This window comes from Chiloscyllium punctatum, chromosome 12 (assembly GCF_047496795.1).
Source record: "Chiloscyllium punctatum isolate Juve2018m chromosome 12, sChiPun1.3, whole genome shotgun sequence".
In the NCBI taxonomy this organism is placed as follows: Eukaryota; Metazoa; Chordata; class Chondrichthyes; order Orectolobiformes; family Hemiscylliidae; genus Chiloscyllium; species Chiloscyllium punctatum.
The window spans coordinates 621,995-639,181 of record NC_092750.1 but is presented as its reverse complement, the minus strand read 5'-3'; the positions used below and the strand labels follow the sequence as shown (position 1 = coordinate 639,181).

The 17,187-nt window shown below is 43.3% G+C and overlaps 1 protein-coding gene across 8 annotated transcripts in view; it reads left to right on the top strand.

Moving 5' to 3' along the window:
- LOC140483535 (6-phosphofructo-2-kinase/fructose-2,6-bisphosphatase 4) overlaps positions 1–17,187 on the top strand; it is a 181,090-nt gene that overhangs the window by 128,193 nt on the left and 35,710 nt on the right. For all 8 annotated transcript variants that reach the window (XM_072581707.1, XM_072581714.1, XM_072581710.1 and 5 more), the window contains 4 exons: positions 3,723–3,844; positions 6,140–6,347; positions 8,267–8,413; positions 10,067–10,171. In XM_072581707.1, coding sequence (XP_072437808.1) covers positions 3,723–3,844; positions 6,140–6,347; positions 8,267–8,413; positions 10,067–10,171 — 582 coding nt within the window. The remainder of the gene's footprint in view (positions 1–3,722; positions 3,845–6,139; positions 6,348–8,266; positions 8,414–10,066; positions 10,172–17,187) is intronic.

The window sequence follows — 17,187 nt, the reverse complement described above, 5'->3', positions numbered from 1 at the left end:
AATCAGAAAGAAAAACAAGTTGCTGGAAAAGCTCAGCAGATCTGGCAGCATCTGTGGAGAGAAATCAGTTAACGTTTCAGGTCTGTTGACCCTTCCTCAGAATGGAAGGTCAGTGGACTCAAAACATTAACTCTGGTTTCTCTTTACAGATGCTGTCAGACTTACACAGAACATAGAAAAATACAGCGCAGTACAGGCCCTTTGGCCCTCGATGTTGCGCCGATCCAAGCCCACCTAACCTGCACTAGCCCATTATCCTCCATATGGGAGGAGAAAGTGAGGACTGCAGATGCTGGAGATCAGAGCTGAAAATGTGTTGCTGGAAAAGCGCAGCAGGTCAGGCAGCATCAAAGGAACAGGAGAATCGACGTTTCGGGCATAAGCCCTTCTTCAGGAATGAGGAAAGTGTGTCCAGCAGGTTAGGATAAAATGTAGGGAGGAGGGACTATCCTCCATATGCCTATCTAATGCCTGTTTAAATGTCCACAAAGAGGGAGAGTCCACCACTTCTACTGGCAGGGCATTCCATGAACTCACGACTCGCTGAGTAAAGAATCTACCCCTAACATCTGTCCTATACCTACCACCCCTTAATTTAAAGCTATGCCCCCTCGTAATAGCTGACTCCATACGTGGAAACTTACTGAGTTTTTCTAGCAACTTCTGTATTTAAAATCCATCTGCCCCATTCACCTGATCTATCAATATCCTGTTGCTGTCATTAGTTTTAAAATAGTGATGGAAAAGGATAGACCAGATCTAAAAGTTGCAGTTCTAAATTGGAGAAAGGCCAATTTTGATGGTATTAGGCAAGAACTTTCAAAAGCTGATTGGGTGCAGATGTTTGCAGGTAAAGGGACGGCTGGAAAATGGGAAGCCTTCAGAAATGAGATAACGAGAGTCTAGAGAGAGTATATTCCTGTCAGGGTGAAAGGAAAGGCTGGTAGGTGTAGGGAATGCTGGATGATTGAAGAAATTGAGGGTTTGGTTAAGAAAAAGAAGGAAGCATATGTAAGGTATAGACAGGATAGATCGAGTGAATCCTTAGAGTATAAAGGCAGTAGGCATATACTTGAGAGAAATCAGGAGGGCAAAAAGGAGAGATGAAATAGCTTTGGCAAGTAGAGTTAAAGAGAATCCAAAGGGTTTTAACAAATGCATTAAGGACAAAAGGGTAACTCGAGAGGGAATAGGGCCCCTCAAAAGTAGGCAAGGTGGCCTTTGAGTGGAGCCGCAGGAGATGGGGCAGATACTAAACGAGTATTTTGCATCATGGAAAAGAACATGGAAGATATAGAATATAGAGAAATAAATGGTGACATGTTGAAAATGTCTATATTACAGAGGAGGAAGATGTCTTGAAACGCATAAAAGTGGGTAAATTCCCAGGACCTGATCAGGTGTACTCCAGAACTTGGTGGGAAGCTAGAGAAATGATTCCTGGGTCTCTTGCTGAGACATTTGTATCATCGATAGTCACAGGTGAGGTGCTGGAAGACTGGAGGTTGGCTAACGTGATGCCACTGTTTAAGAAGGGCAGTAAGGACAAGCCAGGGAACTATAGACCAGTGAGGCTGACGTTGGTGGTGGGCAGTTGTTGGTGGGAATCCTGAGGAACAGGATGTACATGTATTTGGAAAGGCAAGGACTGATTAGGGATAGTCAACATGGCTTTGTGCATGGGAAATCATATCTCTCAAACTTGATTGAGTTTTTTGAAAAAGCAACAAAGAGGATTGAGGGCAGAGCGGTAGATGTGATCTTTATGGACTTCAGTAAGGCGTTCAACAAGGTTCCCTATGGGAGTTTGGTTAGCAAAGTTAGGTCTTGCGGAATAAATGGAGAACTAGCCATTTGGATACCGAACTGGCTCAAAGGTAGAAGACAGAGGGTGGTGGTGGAGGGTTGTTTTTCAGACTGGAGGCCTGTGACCAGGGGAGTGCCACAAGGATCGGTGCTGGGTCCTCTACTTTTTGTCATTTACATAAATGATTTCGATGTGAGCATAAGAGGTACAGTTAATAAGTTTGCAGATGACACCAAAAATGGAGGTGTAGTGGACAGCGAAGAGGGTTACCTCAGATTACAACAGAATCTTGACCAGATGGGCCAAAGGGCTGAGAAGTGGCAGATGGAGTTTAATTCAGATAAATGCAAGGTGCTATATTTGGGAAAGCAAATCTTAGTAGGACTTATACACTTAATTCTGGATTAGTGGTGCTGGAAGAGCACAGCAGTTCAGGCAGCATCCGAGGAGCCGTAGAATCGATGTTTCGGGCAAAAGCCCTTCCTCAGGAATAAAAGCAGAGAGCCTGAAACATGGAGAGATAAGCTAGAGGAGGGTAGGGGTGGGGAGAAAGTAGCATAGAATACAATAGGTGAGTGGGGGAGGGAATGAAGGTGATAGGTCAGGGAGGAGGGTGGAGTGGATAGGTGGAAAAGAAGATAGGCAGGTATAGGTCAAGTCATGGGGACACTGCTGAGCTGGAAGTTTGGAACTAGGGTGAGGTGGGGGAAGGGGAAATGAGGCGAGTTTGTTTCAGGACATGGTTGAAGAGCATCAGGGCAGAGGAAATTACCTGGGAGTTGCAGTGGGAGAGGGATCTCTCCACGCTTCAGGCTATCTGCCTTTATTCCTGATGAAGGGCTTTTGCTCGAAACGTTGATTTCAAAGCTACTTGGATGCTGCCTGAACTGCTGTGCACTTCCAGCACCACTAATCCAGAATCTGGTTTCCAGCATCTGCAGTCATTGTTTTCATCTTATACACTTAATGGTAAGGTCCGAGGGAGTATTGCTGAACAAAGAGACCTTGGAGTGCAGGTTCATAGCTCATTGAAAGTGGAGTTGCAGGGAGATAAGATAGTGAAGAGGGCAGTTGGTATGCTTTGCTTTATTGGTCAGAGTATTGAGTACAGGAGTTGGGAGGTCATACTGCGGCTGGACAGGACATTGTTTAGGTCACTGTTGGAATATTGCGGGCAATTCTGGTCTCCTTCCTATCGGAAAGATGTTGTGAAACTTGAAAGGGTTCAGAAAAGATTTACAAGAATGTTGCCAGGGTTAGAGGATTTGAGCTATAGGGAGAGGCTGAACAGGCTGGGGCTGTTTTCCCTGGAGTGTCGGAGGCTGAGTGGTATACAAAATTATGAAGGGCATGGACAGGATAAATAGGCAAGTCTTTTCCCTGGGGCGGGGGAGTCCAGAACTAGACGGCATAGGTTTAGGGTGAGAGAGGAAAGATATAAAAGGGACTTTTTCATGCAGAGGAAGTGGTGGAGTCCAGTACAATTGCAACATTTAAAAGGCATCTGAATTGGAAGGGTTTGGAGGGATATGGGCCGGGTGCTGGCAGATGGGACTAGATTGGGTTGGGATATCTGGTCGGTATGGACGGGTTAGACCGAAGGGTCTGTTTCTGTGCTGTACATCTCTATGGCTCTATTTACACTCAATCACTGACTAACCTGTCCCCGTCAGTAATCCATGCTGAATCTGTAGGTGACAGAAAGTGGGCCTGAGTAGCAATGTGGAAATACTGTGTATTGGCAATTTTCAATGATTTCCCTACACAGCCAGGGTCACTGTTTAGCTGGGGGAGGGGGTGGGGGGGGTGGCACAGTGTGGATGGGGTCACTGTGCAGTCGGGGTCAACAGAGTGGGTATTGTTAATTTAATGTCTCTGAAGCATGTTGATTATTTTTACACTTTACTCGTTGTAGCAAGTGAAACTGGGCAGCCCAGACTACCGTGACTGTAACAATGATGAAGCAATATCTGACTTCCTGAAAAGGATAGAGTGTTATGAAAGCACTTACCAAACTCTGGATGAAGTATCAGATCGGTATGTCAGCATCTGTGTATATCCTCATCTGAGAATACAAAGGCACCCTTTAACATCCCACTCAGTCTCATCTCTCTCTCTGTGGATCTTTTGCATGTTTGTCCACCTGGTGTTTCACTCTTTGCTGTTGTCCTGTCTGTGGATGCCTTTGCTGTACTGCCATTTGCCTGAGTATATTTTGCTGTTTTATTGGGAAATATTTGATAATCTGATATACTGAGTAACATTTTTATTTAGCTACAAGTAGTTTTCCTATTTAATTACATGAATCAAGTGAAAGGGACAGATACGTTAATGTAACTGTTTCTTGTAAAAACATTGTTGGTAGCAGCTTTTTTAACAAACTTCAGTCATTTGCAGCCTGGCGCAGTTGGTAGTGCATTGACCTGCAACTGACTTACCTCGTGCATGCTGTGCTGCAGTGCATTAGAAGTTGCATGGGTGCTCGAGTATGACCCAATTGCTACACATGGCATGATCTTTACTGCAAAAAAAATGCCATTTAGCCCAACTTGTTCATACTGTTGTTTTTGCTGAACACAAATCTTTTCTCATCCTTTCAGTATTTCCCCTCCTGTTCTCGCTCATTTGTCTTCCTTCCCCTTCTCTGTGCTGAAGCTATTCACCTGGACCACTCCCTGTGCAAGAAAGTGCCCCACTCTCCTCACTGTCTGGATGAAGACATTTCTACTCAGTGCCCAATGGGATTGATTAGTGTCAGATAATAGTGTCTTTTACTTATTCACTACATGTGAGCGCCACTGACTAGACCAGCAGTTATTGTCCATCGCTAGTTACCAAGGGATGAAAGAGTCATGGAGTTACGCAGGATTGTAGATTTGAGATTAAAGTCTGATCAGCCATGATCTTATTGAATGACAGTTGGCTCAAAGGGCTGAGTGGCCTACAGTTATTCCTTGTTTTCATTTGTTTGTCATTTAATTTCCATTAGCTATTGTGGTGGGATTTGAACCACAAGACCATAACATATAGGAGCAGAGTTAGGCCATTCATCATATCAAAACGCGCAGCAGAAACACATTTTTCAGCTCTGATCTCCAGCATCTGCAGTCCTCACTTTCTCCCATTCGACATATCAAGTTTGCTTTACCATTTGATCAGGGCTGATATACTTCTGAGTCCCATTCTCTTGCCTTCTCTTCATAATCCTCGATTCCCTTACTAATCAAGAACCCAACTATCTCTGTTTTAAATACATTCTATGACTTGGTCCTAACCTTAACAGCCTGCTGCAGCAGTGAGTTCCACAGATTAATCCTAAGAATTATCCTGGGCAGCTGGATTGTGAGGTCACCACAACGCATCATCTCCCCAAAAATGATGACTTGGTGCAGCACAAGCCAAGGTGTGATATCTGAATCTTGACTTGCAGATCAGAAAATGCCACTGTTGACCAGGGTAATGGATAATACTGCTGTAGCTGAGACTTTAACAATAATTTATAATACTTTAGCATAACTGCCTTCCTTCGCTTTTTATGCCTTTGTTAATAAAGCCAAGAATCCTGTATATTATTTGCAGCTTTTTCATCCTGTTACTTTAAAATATGAATGTCTTGCCTCCTAGGTCCTTATGTTCCTTCATCCCCTTTATAACATTCACTTTCTATTTAAACACTTCTAACATTTTGTATTGCCTGTCCTCCATCTTCCCAATGCGGTTGGTGTCTGCCTTTCATTTTGTCAAGCTGTGTTCTCCTGACAATTGTTCTTGCCCTCCTCATAACCTGCAACTGTTCAGCAGCAAACATGTGTACTTATGTAACACCTTTTAATGTAGTAGATTATTATACTCGACAGAGGGATCATGAGATAAAGTTAGAGCAGATGAATGAAGAATTGGTCCAAAAGGTTTGTGTTTGGAGTCCTTGCAGGGTATTTTTAATCGGCCAGCCCATGGATGTTATAACACTTCTGGAGCAGGTGGAACTCAAACCTGGTGGTCCTAGCTCAGAGCTAGAGACACTATTCCCACATCACAAGAGCCCTTTGACACCTGTGCAGGCTTTGAAATGATCCCCATGTGGACCCAGGTTTAGGACAAAAAGAACCATGGTCCTAACGCTGATTCAACAGCACAGCTTTCAGCCACTCAGAAACCACTCTTCACCATCCACTTCCTGTTCCTAAAGAAATTATACATCGCCCTGTCTCTCCCTCCATGTAATTCCATGCTAACACATTGAGTGCACGTTTACCTGAATTTGAGTTTGTGAGAGAGTTTCTGTATTTGTCCGAGTGGTTTACGTATTGGTATTTTTCTTTTGACTTAAAGGGATCTTTCCTTTATTAAAATCATTGATGTTGGAAGACGGTACCTTGTCAATCATGTACTTGATCATATACAAAGCAAAATTGTTTACTACCTCATGAACATCCACATAACCCCTCGCTCCATCTACCTCTGCCGCCATGGTGAAAGTGACCTGAATCTGAAGGGCAGGATTGGTGGTGACTCAGGGCTTTCCTCCCGAGGCAGACTGGTGAGTTCAAATTGTGACATATCCCCACAATCGGCAAAGTGTCTCCGTCTGTCACCACTGACTGGATAGATCTGCTCTGTCATCCAGGATTCTCTATATCACATTTCATAACAAATGCTTGTTAAGTACTTATTTGAACAAATACATTGTCTACAGGTCTTCAGTCTGAATTTGCTGAAAATTTCTGCAGTACTGGATGCTGTAGTTTGCTGGTCTGGCTTAATCCACATCTGAAAATCTAATGTCTGTTCTATTTCTGCTTTTCATGGTGACACACAATATTGTTCACTGATATTGAGTATCGCTGTTTACTGGGGATCTGAGAATCCTGAATATGGCTTCAGTGCATGTTAATCTGCCTGGGTCTGCTCCTGTCACTGCTCTGATTAACTTGGGAGGGTTTGTGTCCATGTTCTATAAACAGTTCTGGATATAAGCTTGCTCACTGAGCTGGAAGGTTTGTTTTCAGATGTTTTGTCACCATGCTGGGTAACATCAGTGAGCTTCCCATGAAGCTTCACCGGAGGCTCACTGATCATGTTACCTAGTATGGTGACGAAACTTCTAAAAACAAACCTGTCAGCTCAGCGAGCAAACTTCCATCCAGAACCTCAATCTGAGCTACAAATCTTCTCTGAACTCACTATAAGCAGTTATTTGAAGAAAGCCACAGGATTGTGTGAACTGAAATGTACATTTTCTTTGTCAGTTCTTTTTTTTTGTACATGTCATCAAAACCATTGCCCACTCCCTAAAGCTGGACTGTGAACTTTTCCAGGGTCTTTAAGGACTATTTGTCCCTTCCCACTCAGTGAGCATTGTCCATGGTCAGGGACTCCATTTAGTTCAGTTCTGTCCCCATAACAGAACATAATGGACTATCATTAAACAGGAAGCTGATTCCTTGCTGCAGGCCCCTTTCACACTGCAGTTGGAGGTTGGAGGAGCTCCACTGCTGTCAGATTACATAGTGATCAAAGCAAGGCCATTGCTGAGTTACATGGTTCAGCTACTTGAGCCACCAGATGGTATTTTATGGAGACAATGGTTGTCTTTTGTACATTCACAGGACGTGGGAATTGTTAGGCTAGGCCAATATACATAGTGGCGTGGCACGGTGGCTCAGTGGTTAGCACTGTTGTCTCTCAGCACCAAGAACTCGAGTTCAATTCTAGCCTCTGGCGACTCTCTATGTGGAGTTTGCACATTCTTCCTGTGTGTGGGTTTCCTCCCACAGTCCAAAGTTGTGCAGGTTAGATGGATTGTCCATAGTGTCCAGGGATATGCAGGCTAGGTGAATTAGCCATGGGAAATGCAGGGTTACAGGGATAGCTGTGGGGTTGGGTCTGGGTGGGGTGCTCTGAGTGAGTTGGTGTTGACTTGATGGGCTAAATAGCCTGATTCCACACTGTAGGGAATTCTATGATTGCCTGGATCTATTTGCCCCTTGAGAAGGTGATTGGTGTGCCACCTTGAACAGCTGTGGTCCATTTGGACCCATTGGATGGAGACCATGTCAGATTGCTGCAGATGGTACTACACCCAGGATCACCAAAGGATTTTTGCTAAGGAGAGAGGATTGCAGAAGGAGGGGTGTCATAGTATAAGGGTTTTTGGTTGGTTCTGTGACCATCCTGCTGTCCAAAAGGATTTGTTGGGATCCTTGCACAGCAGGTCCACACCAATGAGGGATCAATGCTTTTGGGGCATTGATCATCTGCTGAACAATAGCAATTGGCATTGGGGGCAGGTTCTCTGTCCACAAGGTAGGAAGGTAGTGGGATCCAGGCAGATCACCTACTCCAGAAGAGGCTGTTCAGGAAGCTAGTGGTGACAGGCCATGTCTCTGTAGCTGTTACTGTAATTGACATCAGGTGAAATCGATGCCTTATTTCTAAATTCTTTGCTGTCTTTGCTAGTTTGCCAAATCGTTAGGAAAATTTATACAGGAGCAAAACATCAGGGACTTGAAGGTCTGGACAAGTCAGATGAAAAGGACGATCCAGACTGCGGAAGCCTTGAAGGTGCCTTATGAGCAGTGGAAAATATTGAATGAAATTGATGCGGTGAGTTCATTTGAGCAACATTTTCTTGTAGCCAGTCATTTGAGAGCTGCAGTAGCTCTCTCACATTTCATTGTGGCAAAGATTAAGGCACCACTTCTGAAAAAGATTAGATTAGATTAGATTACTTACAGTGTGGAAACAGGCCCTTCAGCCCAACAAGTCCACACCGCCCCATGAGCAGTTTTGGTTTCTTCTCACCACTTTTCACCATTCCTGACTGTTCATTTCCATCTTAATTCATTAATTTGAAAAGAAGGTGATGGTTACTACTTCAAAGATTTATATTTTATTTTTATGCTTTAACTCACTTTTTAATTTAATGATTAAAATATACAATTATCAGATTGAAAGATGAATATTTACCACCTGTATCATCTAATTACATAACTTATCTGAAGGTTTATCAGGATATTCAGAACTTTAAATCTTAAGTCAAGTGTTTATAATTTGCTTTGGTAATTTTCAGACATGTAGCCCAAGTTTATACAGAGGAAATAGCTGAGGTAGCTCATAAAATGCATTCGCAGCACGGTGGCTCAGTGGTTAGCACTGCTGCCTCACTGCGCCAGGGTCAGATAGAGATAATGCTTGTAGGGCAGCTCAATCTAGACTGAGAGTATTGACTCAAAATTGCCAGAGCTAATGGTTACAACATTTAACTGGAAATGAAACCAGTTCAGAATAAAATATTAACACTTTCCCTTTTATAGAACATAGAACATAGAACATAGAAGAATACAGCGCAGTACAGGCCCTTCGGCCCTCGATGTTGCGCCGATCAAAGCCCACCTAACCTACACTAACCCACTATCCTCCATATACCTATCCAATGCCCGCTTAAATACCCATAAAGAGGGAGAGTCCACCACTGCTACTGGCAGGGCATTCCATGAACTTACGACTCGCTGAGTGAAGAACCTACCCCTAACATCAGTCCTATATCTACCCCCCCTTAATTTAAAGCTATGCCCCCTTGTAATAGCTGACTGCATACGTGGAAAAAGGTTCTCACTGTCAACCCTATCTAACCCCCTAATCATCTTGTACACCTCTATCAAGTCACCCTTAAACCTTCTTTTCTCCGATCAAAACAACCCCAAGTGCCTCAGCCTTTCCTCATAGGATCTTCCTACCATACCAGGCAACATCCTGGTAAACTTCCTCTGCACCCGTTCCAGTGCCTCCACATCCTTCCTATAGTATGGCGACCAAAACTGCACACAATATTCCAGATGCGGCCGCACCAGAGTCTTATACAACTGCAGCATGACCTCAGGACTCCGGAACTCAATTCCTTTACCAATAAAAGCCAGTACGCCAAATGCCTTCTTCACAGCACTATTTACCTGGGTGGCAACTTTCAGAGATCTGTGTACATGGACACCAAGATCCCTCTGCTCTTCCACACTACCAAGTATCCGACCATTAGCCCAGTACCCCATCTTTGCAATATGCAATAAAAACTAAATTGGAAAAGTCTGTGAACAATTAATTAATTGGTCAAACTGAGAGTCACAATGTGGTTTGTCAGGGAAGAATGTCACTGAGGTTCCTGGGATTTGGGAGGTGGATTGTTATCAATGTTTTTTGGATTTGGAGGAGATGCATTTTAGTCTCAATTCAAGCCTCATCAGTTGTGAAATATTTTTTCAGGGTGTCTGTGAGGAGATGACGTATGAGGAGATTCAGATGAACTATCCAGCTGAATTTGCACTAAGAGATCAAGACAAATACAGATATCGCTATCCAAAGGGTGAGGTAGGTAACAGAAGCTGATCCTTTTGTGTGGTGTCAAAGCCAGAGCGGATGCATTCGAGGAGCATTGAATACAGTGACTTTGTTCAGAAACCTAATCATAGGCATATTGATTCAGGTTCCTGGTAGGATATATTTCCAAGTTCATTTTTATTCTATGCCAGTGGTTTAAACAAGCCATTTCACCTATCTCTTGTTGGCAAACTTCCAATTGTAGTATTAAAATCGTTGTTTTATTAGAAACCAGGAGCAGGAGTAGGCCACTCAGCCCTTTGAGACTATCCTGCTATTAAGCAGGAACAGTACTGATCTGCTATCACACACCATACAGAACATAGAACATTACAGCACAGTACATGCCCTTCGGCCCTCAATCTGAAGCCCATCTATCTTACACTATTCCATTTTCATCCATAATGCCTATCCAATGACCATTTAAATGCCCTCAAAGTTGATATGTCCGTTACTGTTGCAGACAGTGCGTTCCATGCTCCTACTACTCTCTGAGCAAAGAAACTACCTCTGACATCTGAGCTATATCTGTATCCTTCAATTTAAAGCTATATCCCCTTGTGCTAGCCATCACCATCTGAGTAACAAGGCTCTTGCCCTATCAATCCCTCTAATTATCTTGTATGTCTCAATTAAGTCACCTCTCAACCTTCTCTGTAATGAAAACAGCCTCAAGTCCCCTCAGCCTTTCCTCATAAGAACTTCCCTCCATACCTTAGAACCCTTTCCAAAGCTTCCACATCCTTCCTGTAATGAGGTGACAAGAACTGTACGCAATACTCCAAGTGCGGTCGCACCAGTGTTTTGTACAGCTACAGCATGATCTCATGGTTCTGAAAACCAATCCCAAACACAAAGTATGCCTTCATAACAACCGTATCAACCTGGGTGGCAACGTTCAGTGGTCAAGCTCCTTGGCCACCGAGATCTCTCTGCTCATCTACAGTACCAAGAATCTTACCATTAGCCCAGCACTCTGCATTCTTGTTATTCCTTCCAAAGTGAATCACCTCTCACTTTTCCACATTAAACTCCATTTGCCACCTCTCAGCCCAGCTCTGCAGCTTATCTCTGTCTCTTTATAGCCTACAACATCCTTCATCACTATCCACAACTCTGCCAGCCTTCGTATCATCTGCAAATTTACTAACTTATCCTTCTCTGCCCACATCCAGGTCATTTATAAAAATGACAAACAACAGTGGACCCAAAACAGATCCTTGTGGTACCCCACTAGTAACTGAACTCCAGAATGAATATTTCCCATCAAACACCATGCTCTGTCTTCTTTCAGCTAGCCAATTTCTGATCCAAACCACTAAATCCCTCTCAATCCCATGCCTCTGTATTTTGTGCAGTAGGCTACTGTGGAGAACCTTATCAATTGCTGTACTGAAATCCATATACACCACATCAACTGCTTTACCCTCATCCACTATTTGGTCACTTTCTCAAGGAACTCAATAAGGTTTGTGAGGCATGACCTACCCTTCATAAAATAGTGTTGACTATGCCTAATCAACTTATTCCTCTCAAGGTGCTCAGAAATCCTATCTCTTATAACCCTTTCCAACACTTTACCCACATCCGAAGTAAAGTTCACAGATCTATAATTTCCAGGGTTGTCTCTACTCCCCTTCTTGATCAAGGGAACAAAATTTGCTGTCCTCCACTCTTCTGGCACTCATCCTGTAGACAATGATGACATAAAGATCAAAGCCAAAGGCTCGGCAGTCTCCTCCCTGGCTTCCCACAGACTCCTAGGATAAATCCCATCCGACCCAGGGGATTTATCTATTTTTACACTTTCCAGAATTGCTAACACCTCCTCCTTATGCACCTCAATCCCATCTAGTCTAGTTGCTTGTATCTCAGTATTCTCCTTGACCATGTTGTCTTTTTCAAGTGGGAATACTGACAAAAAGTATTCATTTAATACTTCCCCTATCTCCTCTGACTGACTCCATGTGCAACCTCCCACTATATGCTTGATTGACCTTAACCTTAATCTTAATCCAGTCATTCTTGCATTCCTGATATACCTATAGAAAGCCTTAGGATTTTCTTTGATCCTATCCACCAATGACTTCTCATGTCCCCTCCTGGCTCCTCCTAGTTCTCTCTTTAGGTCTTTCCAGGCTAACTTGTAACTCTCAAACGACCTAACTGATCTTTCACATCTCATCTGAACATAAGCTGCCTTCTTTCTCTTGACAAGAGATTCAACTTTCCTTCGTAAACTACGCTCCCCCACTCAACAGCTTCCTCCCTGCCTGACCGGTGCTTACTTATCTCGGACATGCAGTAGTTGTTCCTTGAATAAGCTCCACATTTCCACTGTGCTAATCCTCTGCAGTTTCCTTCCCATCCCAAGCATCCTAAATCTTGCCTAATCACATCATAATTGCCTTTTCCCTCAGCTATAACTTGTTGCCCTGCATTATATACCTATCCCTTTCTATCGCTAAAGTAAACATAACCGAATTGTGGTCACTATCGCCAAAGTGCTCACCTCCCTCCAAATCTAACACCTGGCTGGGTTTATTACCCATACCAAATCTAATGTGGCTTCTTCCCTTGTTGGCCTGTATGCATATTGTGCCAGGAAACCCCCTGCACCTGTTGGACAAAACCTGATCCATCTAAAGTACTTGAACTATAGTATTCCCAGTCAATATTTGGAAAGTTAAAGTCGCCAGTAACAGCTACCTTGTCACTCTTGCTCCTATCCAAAATTATCTTTGCTATTCTATCCTCTACATCTCTGGAACTATTTGGAGGCCTATAGAAAACTTCCAACAGGGTAATCTTTCCTTTCCTGTTTCTAATCTCAGCCCATACTACCTCAGTAGACAAGTCCTCAAATGTCCTTTCTGCAACTGTAATACTGTCCTTGACTAATAATGCCAAGCCACCCCCTCTTTTACCATTTTCTCCGTTCTTACTGAAATGACTAAATCCCAGAACCTGCAATAACCATTCCTGCCCCTGTTCTACTCATGTCTCTGAAATGGCCACAACATCGAAATCCCAGGTACTAACCCATGCTGCAAGTTCACCCACCTTCTGAATGCTCCTGGCGTTGAGGTAGACCCACTTCAAAACAACTTCTTGTGTGCCGGGCCGCCTTGTGATCTTGATATCCCAGCTGTTTCCATGCTGCTTGGCACATATAGCTTTTCAAATCTATCTTTCTTCAATATGTTCAGTGATGGCCTAGTACTATTATTGCTAGAGCTGGGGTTTGAATCCTGTTGCAGGATAGTTGGATTTGAATTTAATAAAGAACCTGGAATTAGAGTCTAATGATGACCATGAAGCCATTGCCAATTATCAGGGGAAATCCCATCTGGTTCACTGATATCCTTCAGGGAAAGAAATCTGCCATCCTCAACTAGTCTGGCCTACATGTGACTCTAAACATTCAACAATGTGGTTGAATCTCAATTGCTGTCTGAAATGGCTCAGCAAGGCATTCAGTCATTCCAATTACTCCAAAGGCAACTGGGGACAGGCAATAAATGCTGGTCAGCCAGCAACACCCACATCCTGCAAATGAATTAAAAACAAACTCCAATCCTCTTGTGATGAAAGCCACTATGCTATCCACCTCCCTAAACGTTTGCTTGCACCTGCCTGTTTGCTTTCATTGACTGTGCAAGGATACCTAGATCCCTTTGTATATCCACATATCACAATTTATCACTATTTAAATAATACTCTTCCTTTCTATTTATTACACCAATGTCTATAACTTCACATGTAGCCACTTTGTACTGCATCTGCTGTGTTTGCCCACATACTTATCTTGTCTAAATCACTTTGAAGTTTTTTTATATCCTCCTCACAAAACCACCTAGTTTTGTGTCAGCAGCAAACTTGGAAAGGTAACAACAGAAATGACCAGAAAAGCTCAGTAGGTCAGCATCTGTGTGGAGAAATCAAAGTTAATATTTTGGGTGGAGTGAACGGAGTTCTGAACCATGAGTTCTGAGGAAGGGTCACTGGACCCAAAATGTTAACTCTGATTTCTCTCCACGGATGCTGCCAGACCTGCTGAGCTTTTCCAGCAATTTCTGTTGTTTCTGATTTCCAGCATCTGTGATTCTTTTGGCATTTATTTGGAAAATGTTGTAATTGTTTTCCTCGTCCAGGTCATTAATATATATTGTGAATTGCTGGAGTCCAAACACTGATCCCAGCAGTATCCGCTAGTCACTAGCTGCCATTCTGTCAATGATCAATTTATTCCCACTCTCTGCTTTTGGCTATTGAGGGAGTGCAGCGTAGGTTCACGAGGTCAATTCCTGGAATGGCAGGATTGCCTTACACGGAAAGACTGAAGCGACTGGGCTTGTATACCCTTGAGTTTAGAAGACTGAGAGGGGATCTGATTGAAACGTATAGGATTATGAAAGGACTGGACACTCTGGCAGGAGGGAACATATTTCCGTTGATGGGGGAGTGCCGAACCAGAGGACACAACTTAAAAATACGGGGTAGACCATTTAGGACAGCGATGAGGAGAAACTACTTCACCCAGAGAGTGGTGGCTATGTGGAATGCTCTGCCCCAGAGGGCAGTGGAGGCCCAGTCTCTGGATTCTTTTAAGAAATAATTGGATAGAGCTCTTAAAGATAGTGGAGTCAAGGGGTATGGAGATAAGGCTGGAACAGGATACTGATTAGGAATGATCAGCCATGATCATATTGAATGGCGGTGCAGGCTCGAAGGGCAGAATGGCCTACTCCTGCATCTATTGTCTATTGTCTATTGTCTGCTTCCTGCCTATCTACTGTTTATTGGTCAATGCTCAGATATTACTCCTGATGCCATGTGCTTTGTTTTCTACACACTAATATTGGTTGGTTGGGCTCCTCAGGATCAGGGAAACAGGCATTGGAGGGAAACTGGGAACTGCATGTCCTGGTATTATGGCGAGGCTATTAATCCAGAAACTTAGCTAATGTTCTGGGGACCTGGGTTTGAATCCTGTCACAGCAAACAGTTGGATTTGAATTCGATATAGAATCTGGAATTAGAGTCTCATGATGACATGAATCCATTGTTGATTGTCAGGGGAAATCCCATCTGGTTCACTAATGTCCTTTTTAGACATGGAAACTGCTATTCTAACCTGATCTGGCCAACAGCAATGTGGTTGACTCTTAACTGCCCTCTGGGCATTCAGGGGCGGCAATTAACGTTGGCCTAGACAGAGATGTCCGTATCCCATGAATGAGTTTTAAAAAATAAAATCATTTTGAAAACCTCCAAGGCCAGGAAGCACAGAATTGTTACAATGCAGAAGGAGGCTATTTGGCCCATCTCTGCACTGTAAGATAAACATTTCTTCTATCCTAATCACTGGCTTCAGCCCTGCAGGACATAACTCTGCTGATCAATGACTTCAATTGCCTCCACACCTCGCCCTGCCCCTCAGCCCTCCCCAATTACCTCCTTCATGCCTCTGAATTCTGAACCTAACCAATTCTGAAGAAGAATCCTATTAAACTCCTATGTTAATTCTGCTTTTTTTTCTCCACCGATGATGTTAGACTTGCTGAGTTTGTCCAGCAATTGGGGTTCTTGTTTTAGATTTCCAGCACCTGCAGTATTTTATTTGTTTCCATGTAAACAGGTTATTTTGTAGTTCCTTTACTTTCCCCACAGTAACAATCCTTCAGAAGGATGTTACCTACCTTCTGTAAAGCAGCTTCGAACATCGTGATGTTGAGAGACCATGTCAAAGTTAAAGCTTTCCTTTTTTTGGGTGGGTCCAATTGAAGTGAATGTTGACAGTTCAGTCTGCCATGGAAATACCCCAACAGCTTGTTGACGGTAATATCAAGCTCATTGCCAACAGCTTTCTGCTGACTCAGCACAGGAGAGCTTTGCAGTGAGTTTACTATTAGCTTAATAGATTGAATCATATAGGTCAGGGGTAGAATAAACTTGTTAATTAGACAGGGAGAGTGAGAGTGCTGAGAAATAGGAATGCTTGAGCAAGAATTCAGGCAGAAAAATACATTTTTGAGATTCTTCCAGGCCATTAGAACTGCATCCGTGTGTAAGCAAAGCTCGGTAATTGGTGAAAATCACTTGAATCTTGTTGAAACATTTATGTACAAGCTGATGGAGAGTCTGTCAGAGCTGGCTCCTTCAGCAAACAAGCTGCAATTTTCTTTAATTAGCCAATTTTCACTTAACCGTCAAACGTCATGAATTCATCTCATCTTGGAAGATTTTGGCTGTCTGGATTTTTTTTTTAATCAGGTTGTTTGGATGTATCCAGACACCCCTCCTGTGCAGGTGGAACTTGAACTCAGAACCTCTGGCCCATAGGGAGAGTCATAACCACAAGACCTTCCAGAGATAGTTGGATTGTGAGCAGCCTGATTGTGTGCAGTTGAAAATCGGGGGCCATTCTGTAATTTGGCAATGTCTAGCATCAGGTAACCAGCAGGGTTTGGTTATTTTGTGGGCCAGAATTAGGTTGTACTGAGAATTACTCATTCATGGGATGTGTACGTCGCTGGTTCAGCCAGCATTTATTGCCCATTCCTAGTTGTCCCAGAGGGCAGTTAAGAGTCAACCATGTTGTGGGTCTGGTTGGGGTCACATGTAGTCCAGGTGAAGCAGCAGTTACTATCCCTAAACAGCAGTGAATCAGCTGGGTTTTCTCCCCAAGTATCGATAATTCAAGTTCAAATGAAACCAATTGAGTTTATTGTCACGTGTACCGTGGCACAGTGAAAAGCTTTGTCTTGCGAGCAATACAGGTAGATCACAGAGTTAAAGAGCATAGATAGTAAATAATAGGTGATCAGCGGCAAAAATAAAAAATACAGGTACAAGCGAATGCTAAGAGCTTGAATCCATTCAGTATTCTAACAACCGTAGGGTAAAAGCAGTTTCGAAACCAGCTGGTGCGTGTGTTCAGGCTTCTGTACCTTCTCAATGGTAAAGGTTGTAGAAAAGCATTGCCAGGGTGGGCTGGATCTTTG